At 41.9% G+C, this 24,265-nt stretch overlaps 1 protein-coding gene and 1 long non-coding RNA gene across 2 annotated transcripts in view; one reads left to right on the top strand and one right to left on the bottom strand.

Moving 5' to 3' along the window:
- Positions 1 to 8,709, top strand: part of GRID2 (glutamate ionotropic receptor delta type subunit 2) — a 1,117,109-nt gene extending 1,108,400 nt beyond the window's left edge. Inside the window, exons 15-16 of the mRNA XM_006111957.4 lie at positions 858 to 1,098; positions 6,423 to 8,709. Of these exons, the coding sequence (XP_006112019.1) occupies positions 858 to 1,098; positions 6,423 to 6,845 (664 nt within the window). The 3' untranslated portion in view covers positions 6,846 to 8,709. The remainder of the gene's footprint in view (positions 1 to 857; positions 1,099 to 6,422) is intronic.
- On the bottom strand, positions 4,156 to 23,682 carry LOC142829535 (uncharacterized). Its single transcript, XR_012904025.2, has 5 exons — positions 23,567 to 23,682; positions 7,201 to 7,273; positions 6,973 to 7,028; positions 6,283 to 6,375; positions 4,156 to 4,291 (listed from the first exon to the last, which is right to left on the bottom strand). It is a non-coding gene; the product is annotated as an uncharacterized LOC142829535 (long non-coding RNA).
- Positions 23,683 to 24,265: the final 583 nt, after the last annotated feature.

Below are 24,265 nucleotides of genomic sequence, written 5' to 3'. Positions count from 1 at the left end.
CGAATTTTAACATGAATGACAGTTCAGAGGATTCCCTTTCAAGTGCACAGACACTTACCTTCCTTCCTTCCTCCCCCCCCCCCCCCCCCCCCCCCCCGCATCTCCCTCCTGTTCTGCAATGTGATTTGTCCTTTTCATATTTGTTCATTTTTTTTAATTGTATCCTTTGGTATATATGGTTGTGACTATTTTCTTCCACTATTTGATCTGAGGAAGTGGGTCTGGCCCACGAAAGCTCATCATCTAATAAACCATCTTGTTAGTCTTTAAAGTGCTACATTGTCCTGCATTTTGCTTCAACTACCCCAGACTAACACGGCTACATTTCTATCACTATTCTTCAGGGAACAGAGGCTCTCACTAAAGCAATGTGGAGCCAAACTGTTAAGGATGGTCTAAAGTGGAATATTAAATGAATCTTCAAAACTAACTCTCCCTTTTTGGGTCAAATTTGCACAGGGCACCCACTAGCAATGTCCTTGTTTGCAAAGCAAATTGTTTCTTTTCAAATTAATAAAACTCACAATATCACTCTATGCATAAGTTCAAATTACAGAAATTGGCTAGCAAGAAAAATAAATATGCTATTCTGTATTTGAAATGCACTTGGAAATACACGCAACTGCATCAGAGAGTAATTAAAAGAAGAAAAAGGAGTGTAGAGGGTGGGCCCCATGCCCAGCATTCCTCTTCTGGTTTATTAATCATCCCATTTGACTCATCTGTTTTGCCTTCAACATGCATGGGATGGAATAGCGGCATGGTCACATTCTCAAGCACTTCTGTGCTTTCAGTTGTACAAATGTAAGCTTCATTTATCATTGGCATAACCACTGATTCTGTACTTTCTCCCCAAGGATTTTAGAACTTCAGCAAAATGGAGACATGGATATACTGAAGCATAAGTGGTGGCCGAAGAATGGTCAGTGTGACCTATATTCATCAGTGGATACCAAACAAAAAGGAGGTGCCCTGGACATAAAGAGCTTTGCAGGAGTGTTTTGTATCCTAGCTGCTGGGATTGTCCTGTCCTGTTTCATTGCAATGCTGGAAACATGGTGGAATAAAAGGAAAGGCTCCCGGGTTCCTTCTAAAGAGGTATAAGCCTCCTTTATTTATTGTGGAATCTCTTTGTGCTATCTGCATACTGTTGTTATGAATTAATAGCACTAGAGGGGGAAGGAAAACGTAGGATCTCAATTGATTCCATAGCTTTCTGATTTGTAAGACAGACATGGTCACGCAATCAATCTGAAATCTGACTTTCCTTTTTAGAATAGCCAGAAAGAAATGAAAAACAAAAATAAATACTATATACTGGTGGTATATGTCAGGAAGCTGTTCTTAATGGAACACACAATTAGTAATCAAATACTGAGTGAGTAATACATCAGGGCTGTGTCTAGACTGGGCTGCTTGAATTTCTGCAAGAACACTGACGATCTCATGTAAGAAATCAGTGCCTCTTGCGGAAATACTATGCTGCTCCCGTTTGGGCAAAAGTCCTTTTGCGCAAACGCTTTTGCACAAAAGGGCCAGTGTAGACAGCTCAGATTTGTTTTGCGCAAAAAAAGCCCCGATTGCGAAAATGGCGATCGGGGCTTTTTTGCGCAAAAGCGCGTCTAGATTAGCACGGAGGCTTTTCCGCAAAAAGTGCTTTTGCAGAAAAGCGTCCGTGCCAATCTAGACGCTCTTTTCTGCAAATGCTTTTAACGGAAAAGTTTTCCGTTAAAAGCATTTGCGGAAAATCATGCCAGTCTGGACGTAGCCCAGTAGATTATTTCTGGTATTGTGGATCAGCTCCAGGTTCTGACAATGAGTTTAAAAAGTCCTGCATGCAAAACATGCCCCCCCAAATGCAATGGCTCAAACCTTCAAAAACAGGTTTCCAAAGCTAAATTCCTAAATACATATTTAGTTCCCTACAGGAACTTATTATGATTTTTGGAGGTGCAGAGAACCTCTACTCCTATCATCTTCCATTCTCTGTATCTATCTGAAATGCTCAGTTCTTTAGAAAACTAGGCCAGGCTTATTTGAAAACCAGAATACGGACACCCATTTTTAACATTTTGGTTAGGAAATTCTAAGAGAGTTGCTGAGCACTGTGGACCACTGATTTTAGTGTCAGATGTTCCCTTTTATAGCAGGTCTGAGTTTGGTTCTGTCTGTGTCTGGGCAATGATTTCATCATCATGATAATCCCAATACAGTATCTCTTTACCAGCCTCCTGAACCTTAGTCTTACAACAAATTGTTACCTTGGTGGTAAAGTTTTATTTCTGTAAAACACAAGATAAATCAAGGCTAGAAAAAAAATCATCATTAAAATGTGTTTGGCACAGATCCCCAGTGCAGGTTGTTTGACCAGTTACAATGCATCAACTGCCAATTATACTTTTTCTAAATACATAGCCATAGACACCTGTTGAAGGATATTGCTTTGAGTTTGTATGTAATGGTTTTGCCATTATGTGCAATTTCCTAGTATTGTGTCTGCCAATCTTGTGCTATATAATCAGACTGCATTAATTATACTCACTAATTACAGCACTGATGTTTGAATTTTTAAAACCTTTTACTTACTGTTTCTGTTCTGAGATTTTTTTTTTTTTTTAACTTCTGGAAAGTTGTCAAAAAAGGAAACCCTCTCCTCTCTTTAAACTGAATTTCTCTAGAATGGGAATCTCTCAGTAAATGTTTATCTAGTAAAATATACCAACTTGTCACTTAGCCGAAACTTTCAGAAACTTCACACTCAATTGGTTTTATGTGTGTGTGTTTTCAAATGAATAGAAGCCAGGAAATTCAAAGTTATCATTGCCTCAGCTGCTATAAATTGGCCTTCTTGTACTTTGTAATAATATTTACTGGCTTGCTGTTAAATTTATGTCTTTAAGTTGATGTGAAAAGCTTGACTCAAAACTGAATTGAATATGAAAATAAGAGTTGAATGTCCCCATTATCTATGGGGCTCATTCAGCACAGAATCACATCTTAACTAACATCTTTAACATTCATTTTAGCTTCCATGAAATCCATTGGCTCTTCCAGACCACTAGTCCAGAACTGGGGGTCATGTTGGGCCAGTTTGTGGTCAGCAAGCCAGCTCTTTTTCCTGATGGCTGCCATCTTGTGCTCCAGAATCGAAGCATTTATACTGAAAAATAATTGTCCTGTGGTTGTGAAAATAACCTGCCAGTCGTGAATCAGAAGTAATCCATTCAATGACGTCTGCCTGAGTCTGCAGGCAGCCTTAAAAATAGCTCTGAGAGAAGACTGAACTCTCCCCATTAATCTGAGTTGGATGTGACTCTGAAGCCTGATAATAATTTAAATGTGAACACTGCTGAATATTTCACTACTGATCAAAACAGGAGAGAAAAAGGAATGATCATATTATGGGGACATGCACAATCTTACTGTGAGTGATGTCTCTTCTTGGTGTATTGAGTGTACAGAGATTAGGTTATGAACGGAGACAGGAAGAATACCACTTATTTATTTTTTCCAGTCTGACCCCCACCAGCATTCTGGGTTGTAATATATATAGCAGAAAAATCAGTGGCAATATTAGAGAGACCTTTAGAGACTCAGCTATGTCATAGATAAAAAGAGCTGTGTGAAATCTTTTGATCTAAATGTTTTTGGTGAAAATGAAGATTTGGCAACATTCAGCTATTTTACAAATTCACTTCACCTAATAGTTTCAGTAAACAAAAAAAACACTTTAAAAATTTCTTAACATTTTGAAATGTTGGTTCAACACAATTTTTAATTCAAAATTTCTATTAATTTTATTTTTAAGGAAAAAATTCAAAGATGGTAAATAGCAAAACAAAATGTTTCAGTTTTGTTCAAAATAAATGCTTCAGTCAACCCAAAACAAAATTGTTTTCCACTTTTTGATTAACCAAGCAATTTGAAAGATGTTTTCAGTTCAATCCAAAACATGTTTTTCAATTTATTGGAATTGCCAGCAAACAAACAAACAAAAAAATCATTACTCACCCAGCTCAAGTTGCAATATTTCCTTGGTGATGTAATTTTAAACATTTCCTTGATTGCTATTTCAGATTATAAAATAACTTTTATACTACTTAAAATTTCAAAACAAGAAAAAAAATAGGAGACTTTTACAACAATGCCAAAGTGGCAAAATCATGATTTATGCACTGTGGCTGAGTCTCTGAGTATCTCTTGCTACTGTATGGCCTCTGTTGTCATTGCATGTGAGCATCTTCCAATGAATTAAGAACACGTAGTCTTTTTCCATCTACTCCCTCGGCCTCTAGGAGAAATACTTTGATTAATATAGTTGGTTTTGTTTTTATTTGTGTAGATGTGATATACGTCTATATACATGTCTGTGCATGCATAAATAATAGAGGAAATGTCATTTAGTTCTCACAGTGATGAAGTCTGTGGTACCTTTTATCTCTTGGGAAGTGAGTTCCATAGGCTTAGGTTACAATGCAAACTAGGGGACCCTCCCGTCTCACAGGACCCTCCCATCTACACTGCAAATGAAAAATCCAGCCCATGAGCTTGAGTCAGCTGAGCTGGCATGAGCCAGTGGCCGGTGTGACAGCAGTGTAGACATACCCTAAAAATCTCACAGCTATCATGGTAGGTAGGTTCTGGTCAAAGAAGAGAACGTGATCTTTCAGATACCAAGCACCATGGATAACAGAACACAGGCTTTGAACTGGACTCAGCATGCAGTGCTGAGCGGTGTTACTAAGTGGATGGCTGTGGCTCTCACATGTTGTGCTTTTTCAGGGTGCATGGGTTTGTTCCCAGACAGAGGAACTGACATCAATGCGAGTCTTTCCATTGATTCAATGACGTTTGAATCAAGCCTGTAATGAGTTACAGTCATCAAGCCTGCAAGTCAAAAATGCACCACTCTGGCTGTGCTGTTATTACTTCTGGTTTCTCTGACATCCAGAATGATGCACTGTAATACTTCACTGCTAGCCTAGAAGAACCAGTAGAGTGCACAGAGAATAAAGTGAATTTTAAGGAGGTTAGTTAAAACTTCATTCTTTGATGAATAAGCCCCACAGCCTGATTGGGGGAGGGGCGACATTCCTTGTTTATTTCTATGCTTAACTCAGTTCTGAGTTATATATTAACACAGAACTGCAAAGCATATGTGGCTAAGAAGTTATTTACAGTTACTGTGGGGCCCATAGCTTTGTATCTTTTTATTTTTGTGCATTTAAATTCTCTGCTATAACACTGGTGTAACATCATTTTAGTTGAATTCCTTCAGGGGTAATTTAAGGAAGAAAAGGGACAAGTATAGGAGGGTGTGATCACACAACAAAATGTGAATACTGGACCACATTCTCCTCTTACGTGCACCAGTCTGATTCCAGCTGAAGTCAGCGGAGTTGCTGCATTGTGAGTAGGAGAATCAAACCCTCCGTTGGCATTACAATTAAAAATCCTCTTGTGTACCTTTTTCTGGTATATTGCAAATGAACCACCAGTACTCCCCAAACAATTTGGAAGTTCAGCTTTTTTCTATTTCCACTAATACACAGAAAAATCAACCTGATCCTTGCCAGAATTGAGGCTGATGATGACAATTTTACTGTTCTTCAAAGGCTTCAGTCGGAAGCTTATATTTAGATATCAGTATTGACTTCAAGAAAATCTGGTATCACCCCAACCATCTGAGTTTACACTTCATTATATAAAGCTGATTGTTACCAAGCTCTCTTTAATCTAAATCACACATACCCTGACTCTGAACATGCACTTTCATGATAGACATCTATTTGCAGTGCCTACAGCATAGTACTTAAGATGCTGGGTTTGAAAATAGAAGAATTATAAGGTTAGAGAGCATGGTTGTTCCTTCCAATCCAGTCAGCCTCAGTCATTTGGAAAGATTTGCCATTGATGTTTATACCTGACCTCAACTTTTATAAATTAGCACAAAGAATGGGCAGTGGGTATCATAGACTGGGGAGGGGCTGTGCCTAGCATCACCCTGCCCGTGCCCCACCCCCAGGCCTCCTGCTGCAAATCCCAGTTCTCTGTCCTAGCCCAGGCTGGCTGGCCTGACTCCTGCAGGAAATCAGGGTGGCTGGCACTGTGGCTACATGGCTCACCCATTGCTCTGGAACTAGGGGCACTATGACTGTGCCAGCCAGCACTCTGGGGCTGGCCACCTGGCACTCCAAAACAAGGGGCACTGTGGCCACATCGCCTGGTACTTATGTTCTGGACTCCTGCAGGGGAGGAGGCATAGAAGGAGAGTGAGCTAACCTCCCCCAGTGGCTGAATCATTGGCCACGCAGCTTCAGTTAATTGTATGTCACATTTTCTGAGCAATTCTGGTTCCACTGTGAAGCTTCAGTCCTGCAAAAAGTGGCAACAATAAATGGCCTGTCTTATTTTTTTTTCAGGATGACAAGGAAATTGACCTGGAACATCTTCATAGACGTGTTAACAGCCTCTGCACAGATGATGACAGCCCCCATAAACAGTTTTCCACCTCGTCAATTGATTTGACCCCGCTGGACATTGACACTTTGCCCACCCGCCAAGCACTAGAGCAAATCAGTGACTTCAGGAACACTCACATCACCACGACAACTTTCATACCAGAACAGATCCAGACTCTTAGCCGCACACTGTCAGCTAAAGCCGCTTCTGGTTTCTCCTTTGGCAACATGCCTGAGCACCGAACTGGCCCTTTTAGGCACAGGGCACCTAATGGGGGCTTTTTCAGAAGTCCTATCAAAACAATGTCATCTATCCCATACCAACCAACTCCTACTCTGGGGCTCAATATCGGTAATGACCCAGACCGGGGCACCTCCATATGAGCTTCAAACCAAGTTTTTTCACTGTTTCCTTTTAGGACTCCCTTTGCAAGGAGCAGCTGTAATATTGTGGGACTAACATGGATATAACCTTTTTAAAAAAAAATCAAGATTCTCAGTAACAACTCACTATTTCTCCTTCTCTCCCCAGCTTTCCGTCTTCTCCTCTCTTCTCTTGTCATGTTTCTTTAAAAAAAAAGTCATCACACTAGTATTCCATTAGTACACTATTCATATGCATTAAGTATAAGAAATGTGTGCTGAATATGCATGAAAGATAGAGGATTATTTTGCAGAAGGGTGTTTGTATCTCCCCTCTCTGTTTTTTTATATAATTGCAATAACTTCAGTCCCTTACATTTGTTCTGCTGCATCCATTCACTGCTCCACTGCTGTTGTGTGTCCTTTTGACTGTGGACCAAAGGCAAACCCTGTATTAAAAAAATAAAAATAAAAAAAGAAATAAAGAAAAAAGGACAAAAAAAAATCAGGCCACATAATATGAGAATGCAATTTTGTAGGATTACAAAAAGCCATTACTATGCCAGTAAAGACTACAGTTAAATCTACTTTTGCACTGCAACAGTGCATATGACCTTTATGTGATTGTACAGTGTTAAGTTTTTCTTATGTACAGTAAACTGTATCATATGGCAGAAGCCTCTGTTGTGTTAAATAAGTATCACATCAATATATATACATAAGTATGTATATATATATATACATGTGTATATATATCTATAAAATGGCAGCCATTGCTATTGCAATTCATTTAATAAAGCTTTAGTAAAAATGTGTTGTATACTGGAAAGATATACAGTCGGGGGTCTTTCTGTTTAGAAAAGCGAGATGGCTTTAATATTATACTGACTTGCATTGTTTGCCAAGAAAGTTTATTTTATACTTTTTTATTAGAACATCTGGGACAATTTCATGTTTGTACCTAGATGTAACTTATTCAATTAGGTTTTGCATTGGCTATTCGGTAGTGTATAAGGCTAAACTTGGTAATTTTACTTTTACTAATTAAACCAATGAAAAACTCTCTTAGGTAAACCACATCCATGGATATCTAATACAGCTCTAGAGAAGTTTAAATGTAGATTGTAGAAGGTTAAAAAATTCTCTTCCAAATCAGCACCATCAATCAATACAATAACTGTATTACTGGGATAAAAAACCCTTGAGAAATATTGATGTGGCCTTAATGACATCATATATTATGCTAAGAAAAAAATAATCAAGCTATCATTTTAACCCTTATTATATTAATTTACATTTAGAGAAGCTATGTAATTTTTTATTAGTGTCAACTGTATAGAATGTTGAAAGAACAGCAATGAGAGCAAAAACAGTGCCTGCTTTGGCACAAGCTTCTTAAAGTAACACTTATCTGTGAGAAATGTAGATTGAGCTTTCAGTTTATAATCCTTAAAACTAGTAGTGTTGTTAAATAGAAAACAAGCAATTTATCCCATGCTGAGTTCTTTGTTTTTGTTTTTTTTGTTTGTTTGTTTTTGTTTGGTTTGTTTGTTTGCTTGTTTTTTACACAGCCATATACTTCTGTTACCCTAACTCATTCTATGGCTAGAACTGATATAGGAATCAGCCTATGTGATTTGCTTTAGGAGAAATTAAAGGTATATTCTTCAGCTCTATTCTGTTTTGATGCTAATTCTGTTCTGGGGGAGCATCTTGTACTGTCAATGTTTTTGTACTAAATCTTCAAATATTGTCTACTGTGTAAGGCAGAACAACTTCTTATCATGCAAAAGGCCATTTTGTTTCCAGGGTAGCAAGTGTCTAAAAGCATGCACAACTTGTTTCCTCTTGTAACATTCATGAACTCATACACAAATCTGATTTTTTTTAAAAAAAAAATTAGGGAGATAACAGATGTTGCAGTGATTTTAGCTATAAACAACTTGTTAACCATGTACACTATTTAAAATAGGCCTATTTTGATGTGTTGCCTATTATACAAATACACAACACTTTTTGGAGGCCTCAGTTACAAGTGGCAGAGCTTTCTGTGTATAATTTGTCTAAATAATTTGTCTAATAAAATTGTTTTCTAAATTTGCTTTTCCTCCTATTTGTCCTAAATAACATGGAAATGTCAAACCACATCTGCATTATTTACCATTTATCTTGCCGTAGCACATAGAAACCAACAAGATGGAGGACCCATTGTGCCTAGGGGCTGCACAAATGTATGGGATAGGATTCTTTGCTGTGCCACAGTCCATTGAGAGTACCTTTAAACAGTCCCTGGTGTAATTCAGATAGTCCTGAGGCGGGAGGGGCTGTCCAAAATTTTTACAAAACTACATTGGGTGGCCCTCCCCTCAGCAAATTCTTTACCCTTCATATGTCAGAGCTTTTGAGAAGATATGAAGAAATTCCCTCCTGGATGGATCCAGAACTTAGTAAGCCTCTTCATCTAGTGTAATGGGCTGGAGCAGGAATCAGTCTCATTTTTGATATTGTACTTGAATATGTAAGCTATATTGGAAAAAAAATAGCAAATATCCTTTAAAGCAAGAAATAGAAGTACTAGAACCTATGCCTCTCCTCATATCTCCTCTGGAATTCCCAGGGAAATCAGTGTGAGATTAATATGGGCACTGAAGTCAAATTTAGACCTAAACTGCATCCTGCCCGAATTCTTAAGTACACAAAAACACTAAGGCTACGTCTACACTGGCGTGATTTTGCACGAGAACTCTTTTGCGGAAGAGTTCTTGTGCAAAAACTCTCCCAGAAGAGAGCGTCTACACTGGCATGTGCATTTGCGCAAGAGATGTGCTTTTGCACAAGAGCATCCATGCCAGCGTAGACGCTCTCTTGCGCAAGAAAGCTCTGATGGCCATTTTAACCATAGGCCTATCTTGCGCAAGAAATTCATGTTGCCTGTTTACACTGGCCTCTTGTGCAAGAACAGTTGCGCAAAAGGGCTTATTCCTGAGTGGGAGTGTCAGAGTTCTGGCGCAAGAAGCCCTGATTTCATACATTAGAACGTCAGTTTACTTGCGCAAGAACATGCGGCCAGTGTAGACAGGCAGCAAGTTTTTGTGCAAGAGCAGTCGCTTTTGCGCAAGATTGCGCCAGTATAGAAACAGCCTGTGGGTTTATTCACTAGAACAGTTATTTGCATAAGTATTTTCAGGATTGGGACCTAAATTACTCATTTCTCTAAGATAAACAGGAATGCTTGAAATTTGTTTTGCTCCAGTCCACATAGATCATAAGTTTCCTGTTCCCATAATTTACACTCAGCAAATAACAAGGTAATAAAATGACTTAAAATCTAGATCGTTCTAAAATTTCTCTACCAGTCATGAAACATAAAAAACAAATCCTGCATAATATCTCTCGTTCTTTTCCTTTAAAAAAAAAGCATTACAAATTTTACTCTGGACTACTGACAAGTATTTAAATTATTGCAGCTCTATTGAAAATACAAATGAATTTTTATGTGAACATGTGTTGCTTATAGAATAATTCCAATAACCCAACCAATTTAACATATCCCACATGGAATATCTATCTTGACTACTTTGTGGATTAAACTGTTGTAGCAAAATATAGTTCTTGCTGTCAGAGTTCACTGTTTCCCTGAACAATATAGAAAAGGTTTTTTCCCCGCTCCCCAGAGCACCACATTGCAAAAAGATCTTAGACACTCAAGGGCACAACTACACTGTGGCTCTCAAAACAAAACAAAACAAAAGTATCCATGCAAAACAAGAAAAGGTGGCTGTTATGATGGTGTGGTCAGAGCCCACTATATTTATGGTCATCTCTTTGGTGGGACTAATGGAAATGCTAATTTTACTTCACTGAATACATCAAATCTTTTATGAAGTATTTTCTCAGTCTTCTATGCTTATGTGGAATTATAAACTCACCTTTCTATGCCAAAACTCCCACTATATGCAGAGAAATAAATATTCCAAAATTATACTGTTATTTGATGGGTTGCTTTAATTTCATACAGGTGCTCAAAGTGGAATACTCTTAAAAGAAAACCACATTTCTGCATATCTGTTAGCTTTCCTGATCCAAGATCACGTATACAGGCCCCAGAAGACCACTGAATCCCATCCAACATTCTGTCTATTTCCCTTGTTAACCTGATAGTAAACTCAGATTGTTGGATTTCTTCTCAATTTTGCATGCAAGAGTTTTAAACATTTTAGTAAAATAGGTGTCTATAAGAATGGGCCACATCGACAGAGTCTTCATAGTGACAGGGTGAAATGAATGTATTTATTTACAAAGCAAATCACAACTGGTAGGTCTAAATCAAATTATCATAGGCTGTGATCTTGTCCTATTTCATCATCTAACAAGGTCACTGTTTGTAAGAGAGACCGCCAAAAGAAACCCAGCATACTGCAGAAAGTGATGAGGCTGATTAATGTCCTATGGAATCCCTAAGTCTGAGCCAATGCCCTAAAATTAGATAATGTACTTCATGAGAGTATCAACACACCAATGAGAGAGAAAATCAATGTCTACCTAAGTTCTCATATTCCCCATTACCACAGTATCTCACCTGAAATTCTCTACTTGATAACACTTTTGAAATAGGGAAATATTACACCCACTTTACACATGGAAGAATGAAACATAAAATGATTAAGTAATTTGTCCCAGATCACACAATAAATCTGTGGCAGAGCCTAGATGTCAATCTAGGCCTCTTAAGTGCAAGTCAATACTATAACCTCAAAACAATAGTTCTTCTCTGATCACTTATGAGCATTAAAAATCCCATGGCACTTTCCACAAGAGTATGGATTACTTGGGCCCACTGCACTCTCAGCTTCATCCAGAAACGTTTATTACTATAGGTGACATTCACCTCTGTGAAGAGACGTGTACCACTCAAGATCCAGTCCACGTAGAGCCAACGGGGGGCAACTAGAGCCCCCAAGAAAACTGTGATGCTTGGGGAAGCCCACCAAGGAACCCATGCTGGAGGCACAAGGCTTCCTTGCAAGTGTCATTGGTCTCCATTGGCTCCCTGGAGACCTGCCAGATTTGGATGTAGGTGCTGTGTCATTTCTGTGAAAAGTAAATCACATATGTATGAGCACATCCCAGTGGGACTATTAGTCTCATAAAATACACAGAAATGTGTATTTCATCAAAGAAGGAAAAAAACTTATCTCTAACCTATGGGTTATGGGTGTTTTCAGTGGAAGGGATTTTTTTTTCTCCTGTATTAGTTTTTGTGCCCTTGGTGTTTCAATATTTTCTTCTACATTATACTGTTGGGGGGAGGGCAGAGTGTCAGATACAACATTAATCAAGTGACAGTATTATTTTTTGTAGTTGTAGCATTTGTAGCTGCTGTTTCTTGAGGTTAAAACTGTCTCTAATGTAAAGGGAAAGTGTATAGCGTTATCAATTATGTCTACATGAACTTGCATGTGAGGCTAATGAAAAGGGGAAATTCATGTGTATAGATTATGATAGCCATGTTTTAGTTTAAAAAAGAGCTTTTTTTTTCTTTTTCTCTTTTAAGCTTACCAATGAAAGAGTAGTATTGAGTTTGGGTCAGAGTTAAGACTATGGCTTTGTGATAAAACATATTTCTTTACGTTAGAAAAAAAACATTGTGGCCCGTGAAAAAGTTTATGATGTCCTCAACTATTTATTTCCTCTAATTTCAACTATTTATTTGCTTGGATTTGTAAATGATGTACTAGATACCTACATTGTAACCTGATAGCAATTTAAATTGTTCACTTTTTAAAAGCATTTTGCTTTTTGAACAGCCAAGTGTTCCTTTTGTCTTGTGTAGCTAAGTGAATATACAGGGCCTGGAAGACTATGGTGTGGCTCCAGTTCCATTGTGGTAAAACTCCATTAAAATCAATACATTTACCTTGTCATGCTACAGGGAAGCCATTCATTTATAGCTGAAATAAAGCAGTGCCAAATAAAACTCTCAGTGTGTACAGTATTAAATACAGGAGGGTGAGTCAATCACACCAGGTGATCAAACTAAAGGAGTTAATTGTGCTGATCTATGTGGTTGTTAATCCCACAAATGTGCACAATCCAGCTAACTTTTATTAGTTTCATTCAAACGACAGGAACATGGGTCTCTTGGTTTCCCAGTGACTTACAATCCTAGGCCACTGTGCCACTCATCTAAATCAATAAAACTCTCTGTGCTTAAGTATCCTCAGATTAAAAAGTGTGCCATACATATACACAACGCTTGAATGAGTGCTAGGCTAAACCCTGTATGAGAGATCGCACATAGGTGTGCTTCCTCAAGAAATGGTCATTTTTTGCTCCTTTATTTTTTGCTCAGGTAATTTACTGTTGCCCTTTATAGTGTACAACTAACACTCCCCTTCGCTCAACTATGCAAACACACAACAATTCAGATAAAACTAGAATAGCACCTTGGAGCTGAAGGGGTGGCAGATGGCTCTTATGCTATTACATGGATAAGGTGACATCAATCATAATCTGGCACATACTATATTGTTTTTCAACTCTTGATGTCAAAGAGCTGTAGAAAGATAGGTAGACTATATTAGTCTTCCCCTGAAGATGTGAACCTGTATGGACACTTAAAAGAGATTCAAATGCTGCCCAGAGTGCCCACAGCTAGAGATTTTGTTTCTACGGATGGTGCACATTCACACATTCTGTGCCCTGGTGCACAAAAAATCATATTCTGCACATGGATGGAAAAAATCCACACATGGATGGAAAAGATTAGAGGGAACATTGGTAAGCATTATTAGCTACTGCCTCTCCAAAACAGCTCTAATGGTTCATGAAATCTTGAATTGAAAGCAACCACTGATTCAGCACTGAATATAACCCATCCTGCATCTCAGGCCCACGAAACTGCGGAGGAATGCTCTGCCTTTGTAGCATGTGGAATTTGTAGTTGTTTTTTTGGTTTTGGTTTTTACATGACAGCTTTTTTTAATATTCTTTGGATGAGTTAATGGACAAAGTGCAGGTGATGTGGTCAGAGTTGCATGATAAATGTACTTATAATATGGCAGATATTAATTTGCTATTTACCGGATCTAATAATACCATTTTAGTCTATGACAATTTTGTCTGTTGTTTCATTGTTGGAATATAAGATAACTAATGCTTCTTTTAGTTAAAAAAAAGCAAGTCCTATAAAAGCAATTAGGCCGTTAAAAGCACAGGCAACTATAAAAGGCAGCTGCTGTTGGAAATAACTATTAGCCATCATTATTCTAATGAAGTCACATCAGAAATGTGTTGTATTATTTTACTTTGGAATATGTGAAAACATAAACCAGAAGCCTTCCCCTATTCTAATTATTTGAAAATATCCCAGAAAAGATGATTTATAGAACACATTTTAAAGTATTCAAATTTTAAAGTGGCTTCTTTGTTAGAAGACAGTTCAAACCGCTGAAGCAATTTGAGCAACCACTTGACTAATATAAAATCAGAGTTAAGCTACCTACAAAATGGGCAAAGGCACTTCATATTTCAAACATGCCTGTCACCCTGATTTTTTTTAAATAAAAATCAGTTAATGATTTTAATCTCGAAAATGAAAGGTAGCATACACCCACCAATGTATGTGTTACATTTTCTATGCAATAATTACTTCAAAACTACATAAAAATCCCTCTGTGATTGTGCAAGCAATCTCAGACCTAAGGTAGTAATTGCTAAAATAATCACCAATATCGGTCACTGTGCTATTCTCCTGGATGCCCACACAAATATTCCTATACCCTCCTCCTTTTAAGGACAGGATGTCATGTTAGTGCAACACTACTACTGATGAATAGGCTGTTTCCTGCATATGCTACATGAACCCATATTTTTTCCAAGTACAGAATTGTTTCCTAAATTAGTATGTGCCAGAAGACCACACACACTCTTTCCACAGTGATGCTGAACAAATGGACTCTAGGAATATTTTCTATTGTCAAAAACAAAACTGTACCTCAGTGCCAACCCTGAATATTCAAAAATCATGCAATTTTTGAAAAATAAGTCTATGTCCACACTCGCGGCTTCTTGCGCAAGTATGGCCATTCTTGTGCAAGAATCCGCAGAGTGTCCACACTGCTCACCCACTCTTGCGTAAGGACATTTACAGTACAGTGTGGTAAGAGGGCTTCTTGCGCAAGAGCTATGCTCTTTTTTAACAGGGGTAAGCCCTCTTGTGCAGAAGCTCTTGCACAAGAGGGCAGTGTGGACGCTCAGCAGGGATTTCTTGCACAAGAAAGCCCAATGGCTAAAATGGTCATCAGAGCTTTCTTGCGCAAGAGAGCATCCACACTGCCATGGGCGCTCTTGCACAAAAGCACAGCTCGTACATGGCAGTGTGGACGTTTTCTTGCACAAGACTTCTTGCACAAGAACTCTTGCGCAAGATGTTCTTGTGCAAGAAGCCACCAGTGTAGACATAGCCTAAATGTGGGATCCTTTTTCTTTGCCCTTTGACCCTTTCTAGATCAGGGAGTGCAAGAAACTTGGGTTTACTTTTTAGTGAAACCTGCGCTTCTATTCTCAAAGTTCTCCATGAGCTTCCACTTTGGTTAAAAACGACATAAACTACGCTGCTAGTTAGAGGTTTATGAATAAGATTATGGTGCCATTCAGTGCTAGACACACTGAGGAGAAGGCATCTGTATTTCATAATGAAATACAAGGTGTCATCTCATTTCTGAGGTACGTCTATGCTACAACTTTTAAACCATTTAGGGATATAGTTGGCTCTAAAGAGAATGTTCCCAAACCACATGGTTAATTTGCTGTAACAATGTAATCCCTTTGCCATTTATATTGACAAAACCAGACAGTCTCTGCGCCAAAGGATTTACAGACACAAATCTAGCATCAAGAAAGGTAACATACAAAAACTAGCAGGAGACTACTTTAATCTCCCTGGACACTCAGGGTGCATCTACACTGCACCATAGCTCAAAATAAGATATGCAATTTGAGCTACGCAAATTGTGAATCTTATTTCAATCTTATTTCAAAATAGCTTATTTTGTAATTTGGTACAGTGTAGACAGAGACAAATTTTGAAATAATCCACTATTCCAAAACGTCCCTTACTCCTTGTGGAATGAGGTTTACAGAGATGTCAGAATAGCGAGCCCGTTATATTTTGAAACAACAGGCGTTCTCTGAAGACGAGGGATAGCTATTTTGCGATACTCTGGTATTGCAAAATAGCGTTGCAGTTAAAAGTAGCCATCCTTTTACCCAAAAACAAACAAACAAACCAAAACTCTTCAAGCCAGACTACAATGAGAACAGCAGAGTTGTAATTCATCTGCAAAGTTCACAGAATCAGATTAGGCCTGATTAAGGACTTAGAATGTCTTGTTGATATTCACACCTCCTCATCAACTGCTGGGAGTGAGCCACATCCACCTGACTCAATTAGTCTTGTTAATACTGGCCCTACATTTGATAAGTAACTGCCTTCTTTTGATATGCTAATGTAGGGGTGAGGAACCTACACTACAGGACAAAGTTGAATTAACATATGCAACTTAAGCTATGTTAGGTCTGTAACCTAAGTCAAAATAGCTTAACTTGGCTTTTGGTGCTGTCTACACTGCAGGAAGTCAAAGGAAGAACATTCTTCCTTTGACTTCCCTTATTCGTTATGGAAGCAGAGTTACTGGCATCAGCCAGAGTGCCCCTCTCACTTCGTATTAGCTGTCTTAACTAGACCACTTATTCGAACCCTGGAAAATCAACAGCAGCAGCCTTACAAGCCTTAGAGATTAATATCTGCTATTGTTTGGACACTATTGAGCTGTCTATAGGATTAGAGTTTTGCAAATAAAGAACACCTCCCACTTTTTGTATTAAAGCGCAAGCTATATGCCTAAGCACTTTATAACTCTATATTAATCACATCTTCCTATAAGCAGATTTTTCCAAGTAAACTTCACTCAAAGCACTGTGGCATGTTTAAGACCGACTAAAGTAAATACGATTACCTTGGCTGGGCTCATTCCTGCAAAGGGTGCACATTGCTCTGAAATGCGTATCACCTGAAATGGCATGTGTGTGCTGCAGAGGTGCAACCGGGGGCGGACTGGCAATCAAAATAGGCTGGGGAAATGGGTTGAGAATGGCCCACTTTTTCACATCAAAGAATTTTTTTTTAATTTACTCTTTGACCCCCATTAGCCACACCCCCTGACAAACATTAGCCAGGCCTCTGGAGGTAACACTCTGGGGACAAGATGGACACATGACCAGAAGTAAAAGGTGTCATGTGACCCCTCTCTAAGGACTTTTCCCACTATCCTCCTACCAATAGGGATTAGTTTGGCCCCCCCAACCCCCCCATGCAACTATCCTACAACTGCATTAACTCAATGTGTGTGACATTAACTCGGGGGCGGAGAGGCTGGGGGAAGTGTTCCTTCTAAGAGTTTCCTACCATGAGCAGAATGAATTTTGTGTTGTGCACCAGTACTGAGTTCATGTGGCTTGTTTGAATGTGGCACTGTGGCACCCAAGTTACTAATAAATACCTTATAAACCTCTCCCTTTTCCCTCTCCTGCCCTGTCTCCTCCCCTTACTCCATCAGCTCCCCTGGTGCCTGCTGCCCCCCCAAACCTCACCCTCCTCTGCTGTCCTGACTCCAACCCTTCTCACTGCCCTCAGCCCTCCTGTGACCTGCCCCCCTCCACCAGCCCTTTTCTCCCTACTCCTCCAGTAGCCCCACTCTGATCATGTGAGTACCGCTCCTCATCCCCTCTCCTAACACCTCCCTCTACACACCTGCCTTGCCTCTCGCCTCTGGTGCTGGTTCCTCCCCTGCAGGTGTCTGCCCTTCTGCTTCACCCCCAGAATCTCCTGGCACCTGCATCTTCCCTTACCCCTGCACCCTCCTGGTGCCCCCTTTCCCCTCTTTTTCCCTAATGCTCACCCCCTCACCACCCTCTGCCCCCATTCCCCTCATGCCCCCTGCCCTCACACATGACTTGCTCCATCCCCACCTTCCTCATGCCCACCCCTTCTTTCAAGGCTTCTCCCAGCAGCTCCCCCTCCCCCTCTAGCTCCCAGTGCCCTTTCCTTCTCCTCTCCCAGCATAACCCTGTCCCCCCTCCCACTGACACCTTCCCTCCTGCCCTTTTCCTCATTGTCTCCACTTGGCCCCCTGGCATTTGTCGCTCCTCCACCTTGTCCCTTGGTGCCTTCCCCTCTCTTCTCCTGACCTGCCCCCCTCCCCTCAGCACAAGCCCCTTCCTCTCCCATTCCTTCCCCCTATTTTCCCTTTTCCTCTCCCCTCTCCTCCCCCTCCCAACCTTCTGCCTTCCAGTTTGCGGTGCTGGATTCTGTGATTGGGCACCAGAAGTCTCCGCAGCCCTGGCCCCAGCTGCTTCCAGGGCTCCAGACCACATGCTGGGCCACGCAGTGCAACACTGGGCTGGGCAGTTTTAAAGTCCCGGGCCGTGATGTCACACCACGCCCGGGCGTCTCCCCTCTCAGCTATTGTGCGGCGTTTGAGCATGTGCTCCCTCAGACCCACCGTGTCCCATACATGGTCAGCACAAGGGAATTTAAAGTGCGGGGCTGCTGCACCCCATCACAATCCCCCTCCTTCTCCAGCAGCCACCAGCCGGCCCTTCGGAGGATGGCCCACTGGGAAATTCCCGGTATCCCGCTGGGCCAGTCCGCTCCTGGGTGCAACAATGGTTCCTCAGCATTCTGTCCTGCACTACAAAGCAGCTGCATTACTACTTATAGATCAGTAAAATGACATAGCCGGTTAAAGGGCAGTGGGAGTGGCAAGGGACAAAGCAGAACTCTTTCCCTTGCTGCAACAAATGCAATGGTTTTGGGAGAAAAACAGAGGAGGGGGAGAGCATGTCTTAATAAGACTCACCACAGATGTGAGAGACAGAGCACTTATATTCCAAATGTTAACAAAGGAAGTATCTGTAATTACAGATTACATGCCTGAAACTGGTTTTAAAATAAATATTTGTTTGCTAAAACTTGAAGCATTCTGAATAAATAAATACATGATCTGACAAATTTAGGCCTATTATATTCAGAAATCATATGGGAACTGAATCTAACTACTGCAAATATATTACTTGTAAGAAGTTGGCAAAAAAACTTAAAGTTTTCAGATTACAAGGGGTATAGATTTGCTATTTATTATCTGTGGCTTTTCTCTTAAGTCACCTGGTATCAGAAGCTTGATACATTTTTAAACAGGTGTGCGTAATGGGCCACCTAGGGAGGTGGTGGAATCTCCATCCCTAGACATTTTTACCTTGAGGCTTTACAAAGCCCTAGCTGGGTTGATTTAGTTGGGATTGTTCCTGCTTTAGGTAGGGGGCTGGACTAGATGACCTCCTGAAGTCTCTTCCAGCCCTAGGATTCTATGATCCTATATGAGGCTAAGAACACCATTTTAGCCCATCCTGGCTAATAGCCAGTGATGGACCTCTCTCCAAAGAATTTTAGTGTGTGTGGTGGTTTTTTTTTTTTTTTTTTTTTTTTTTTTTGAGCCCTGTTCAAGTCCTGACTCTTTTTTGAAGCATACTCTGGTGAATTCCACAGGTTAGTTATATGTTGTGTGAAGAAGTACTTCCTTTTGTTTTAAACCTGCTACTTACCTGATTTCATTTGCTGACCCCTAGTTCTTTTTATGGGAACAAGTAAATAACTTTTCTTTATTTGTTTTCTCTACACCTGCCATGATTATATAGACCTCTGTCATATCTCCCATTAGTTTTTCTCTTTTTCTAAGCTGAAATGTCCTGTTCTTATTAATCCATCCTCATATGGCAGTTGTCCCATGCCCCTAACCATTTTGCCCTTTACTGAACCTTTTTCAATGCCAAGATATATTAGATGAGGCAATCACATCTGCACTCAGTGATCGAGATGTGGACATATAGATTTATATAGAGGCAATGAAATGTTCTGTCTTATTCTCGATCCTTTTTCTAATGATGCCCAACATTCTTGTTGCTTTTTGCTGTAAATCCACATAAAATCATGGTGATAATGAGCCAACAATACTATAATTCACTCAGTGGGAACAATTAGCACAGCCTGTTCTGTGTTTAAATATTTAATTACAGATTCTAAAAGCTTCCATAACTAGGTAAAGTGTGATATTTGGTAGTGGATGAGGAACTACTATATTCTTTTAAAAATGAGGCTTTGATTCCCTCCCCTTACAACTTTAAAGAGAAATGTTGTTATCAACATCTCAACTTGTGAGATGAGTAAAAGTAATGTGACTGTTATGAAAATGGTTGCTTTGAAAACGTTTAACGCCGTCAGTTGTGAACAGCCCACAGACTTCAGTGTTACTACATTCAAGGGGATTGAGATCTTTACTAAAGCGAGATCTAAGTGTAGAGCGACTACAATAGCTAATCTTAGCCATCGGCTTCAATATCAGTGGGAGTTCTGCTTTGAAACTGTAGGCACAATATTGCCTTATCTAATTCTTTCTAATTAGTCTTTCCCCTTCCCGCCCTACCCAGCCAGCTATCCCTTTTGATCACTTCTTCTAATTGTAGTCGGTCTGATTAGCTAGATGACTGGCTAGCCCGTTTAGAGTAGCTGAGTTTACCTATTGTGTGGTAACAGAAGCCATACAGACAGCTATCCGATGCTCTTTTGTTTAATAGCTTGAATCCAGCTGGTGGCGCTGTGGTATTACCAGTGGCTTTAGCTTCTGTGTATTGGAAAAAGCACGTTCATCTAAAGACGGCTACTTAGTTCAGTCTTGATCTCTAGCCTGTGCTAACTTAATGCAAATCGTGTCCAAACACACAAATATTTTAAGTGACTCTTGTCTAAATACTAAAAACTGTAGTAATTTGGTAGTTAGTGACGTTCTGGGGTTTTTTGTTTGTTTTTTAAATGTCTAGATGACTAAACAGACACGGAAGTGATGATTATTTCTTCAGTCACTGATTTATGGTAGTGCCTGTACCTCAGCAGAACTAGCAAACTGATGCCCTCGGTAACTTTGAAAAGCAAGCTAACTACATTTCGACCTTTCCTCAAACAAGGCGTTGGAGGAGGAGATCGCTGCTAGTTGGGTCATCTAGCCCTAGTTTAGAGAGACCAGGTGGACGATGCTCTTGTGGTGTTTGCTCTATGCTGGGAAGTGACTCGAAAACCACGCTTTTTAGTGACACGATTTGCAAATGTGCTTTCTAAGCTAAAGGTGACTTGTGAAACCGACTTTGAGCCTTGTACTGGTTCTTTTGAACCAGGAATGGCACTAAATCGGAGAGATTCCCAAAACAAAAGCCTGTCACATAATGCACCATCCCAAGCGTACAAAGGCAGCGAGGAAAGAGGATCCTATGCAAGCCTTCGCTCTCTCTTCACTCGCCTCCCTCGGGACAGTGCCCGATGCCAGGGTCTGCAGTCCGGGCCCGTTCCTGCTCTGAAGGCAGCACAAGAGCTAGACGTGGCAGCATCTAGAGCTAAGCGCTTTGTTCCCCTCTGGATGGCTCAGTTTAAGCGGCTCTTCCTCTAAGCCAGTGGTTGCCAAACTTTTTGGCATCACGCCCCCTTTTTGATTTTTGAGAACCCCTCAGGTCCCCCCTCCCCCAGCAGCCAAACATGCTGAGCCAAAAAAAGGAACCGATCAGGAGGAAAAACAAATAGCAGCAAAACTTAGGGGGGAGGCGTTGATGGGGCGGAGGCGGCTGGGTTGCCTCGGGCCCCCCTGGAATTTCTTGCCTCCCCCCGGCACGCCCCCCCCCCAGTTTGGGAACCCATGAATAAGCCTGTCCCCAGAGGGAAACAGCACTGGCTACAAGGTTAAGGGGGGGCGGCAGAAACTACACAGCGCTCTGGCCACGGATTCTTTAGGGCAGGCATGTCCAAAGTCCGGCCCGCGGGCCAATTGCGGCCCGTGTTCCGGTTTAATACGGCCCCACAGGTAATTTGGCAATATCTATCTTTTATGGCCCCCAACGAATCCATATGTATTGAGATGAATACATTGTAAAATCTCAGTTAATGTCAGTTGGTCTAAATTAGTTATAAATATATTTGGACACAACATGTATACTTGGTGTTATGTTCTTGTTCATATTTTTTGAACTTAAAAGTTGACAGACAACCTTTATTACCAATAATATGTAATGTACTTTACAATGTTCCTGACATATTTCAGCTTCCTGGATTTTTTTTTCATCTGGCCTTCAGATATGAAAGGCAGAGCGATTTAACACCTGTTTAGATTTGTCATCCATGTGACAAAATGAAAAGTTTTCCATTTGCAATAAACTTTGCATAAAATAGTTAATTTGCATTTAATTTTAATGGTTCAAAGAATGTCAGGCAAAATGGTCGGCCCTCACGCATGTTCACTTCATCAAATCTGGCCCTCTTTGAAAAAAGTTTGGACACCCCTGCTTTAAGGAAAAACCCACTGACAGACTGAGCCAAAGCAACACTGCCCAGACCGCTTTCCTGCCTGGGTTTGGTAAATCCTTTGCTGTGTTTCTTCTTCGCGTGACAAGGGTAAATATGGCCCTAGCGGCGTGCTCCGAGCTTTGCTCTAAGTAGGCAGGGTTTTAGATGGCGGGGCGTGGGGGGGGGGGACTAAATCGGCAGAACTTTATTGCCAGGGAGACAGGGGAGGACTTGCCGCTATGCAGACTGAATAATGTTGGAAGCCAAGATCATGTCACATCTTGTGTGCCCTTTCCAAAGCTGAAGCCAAGCGTGGCGAATGGGACACAGACCGCCTTTGTCCCGGGGACACTTTACTAACCCTCACCTACAATATTCAACCTGTTGTTTGCACAGGGACAAGCCTGGGACACAAACCCACCGCAGGGACGTGGGGGGCAAGCAGCTCGGGCGAGGCCCCGCTGCAGGCGCCACCGCACTTCTTGCGCCATGGAGGAGCCAGTGGCTCCCGCGTGGCCTGATGGAGTCAGGGTGAGCAAGCGGGGGCCGCTGCCCAGAGCGCCAGAGCAAACGGGCCCCTGCTGGAGGGGGGCTTGTTGGACTGGACGGCGCTGCGTCTGGCGCCGCGCGGGGAGCCCTCTGCTCCTGGTCCCGAGCTCGCCACAGACCCCCTTGTGCTGCGCGCGCTTCCCCTTCCTCTTTGTCTGCCCCTCCCCGCCTCGCTTCTCAGCGACCCCCCTTCTGCCCGGCCTCGGCGCGCACACGAGCAGCGCGGGCCGGTAGGCGACTGCGACCCGCCTTTAGCGCCCCCTCGCCCCGGGCGCGCTCTCCTGTGCGCGCAGGCTCCGCTGCCCGGGAGTGTGCGCAGCGCTGCAGCCTGCCCGCCAGCAACGCGCCTCCCCTCGCGCCGCGGCCACTAAGAGGCTGCAAGAGGCCAGCAGTGCCCTGCACGCACCCGCGCGGACAAAGCCGGCGCGTGAAGCCGGGCGATGGGGGGGGGGGAGGGAGTCCGCCCCCTCCCCCCATAAAACCCTTTAGCAGCGTGGCGGGGTCGAGCAACGGGACAAACAGGGGGCGGGCGCCTGCTCTGCGGGCAACTCCGCTTCGGAGCGCGAGCTGGCCCGTGGGAGGCGCTGCCAGTCTAAACGCGGGTTCGGGCTGGGGACCAGGCGCCAGCTTGCCGAGCGCTGGCGGGGCAGCCCAGCTTGCGTCCTCCTTGCTGCACCTCTACGGCTGGGGTGGACCCCGGGCGCGAAGGGGGGTGCAGGATGGGGAGGGCGCTCTGCAGGAAGAGTCTTACCAACTTCCTTGGCCTGGGAAGTGCGGAGCTGCCTCCGGCCAGCCCCGAGCACTGAGAGCCCGGAGCCCCCTGCAGTGACAAGGTTCAGCCTTCTCCCGAGTGCTAGCGGCGCGCGGCTCCTGGCAGGGGGGTAGGGAGCAGAACTGGGAGCGTCCCAGCTGCTCCTAGGACAGGTGTCACTTGTGGCTATAAAGGAAGCGGGTATTTTCTACTCTCTCCTGTAACGAGAGCCCTGAGCCGATACAACAGTTTGTATCCACAACCGCCTCTGTAGCCACAAAAATGAGCGGGGGATATCTGTGTCCACATCTGCCTATGGATAGAGCCTTGCAAATGGCAAATATCTGATTTCTATCTGCAGATATTCCCGGCTCGTTTTTGCAATTACAGATGCAGATGCGCATTTTGCCTGCCGATATAAAGTGGATAGCTGCCGATTTGCAGGTTTCTAGATACAAAATATATCTGCAAAATGAGATGCTGATATAAAGTGGATATAGGTGAATTTGCAGGGCTCTGCTAGTAAGGTCAATCCTGTTTGGCACCTGTGTAATAAATCATTGGGGGGAGTAAATAAAAAAAGCTATATGGAATTCACTATCTTGTGAGCATGCACACTGAAGCCTATGAAGCCAGGGTGGATTTTTGCCTGCCCAAATTTGGGGTGAGTAATCAATGGGGAGTAAACAATAACTCCAA

This window comes from Pelodiscus sinensis, chromosome 4 (genome assembly GCF_052426305.1).
Source record: "Pelodiscus sinensis isolate ZL-2025 chromosome 4, ASM5242630v1, whole genome shotgun sequence".
Taxonomy (NCBI): Eukaryota; Metazoa; Chordata; order Testudines; family Trionychidae; genus Pelodiscus; species Pelodiscus sinensis.
Note: the sequence above shows the minus strand (reverse complement) of the source record. Positions and strands in the feature narration are given on the sequence as shown.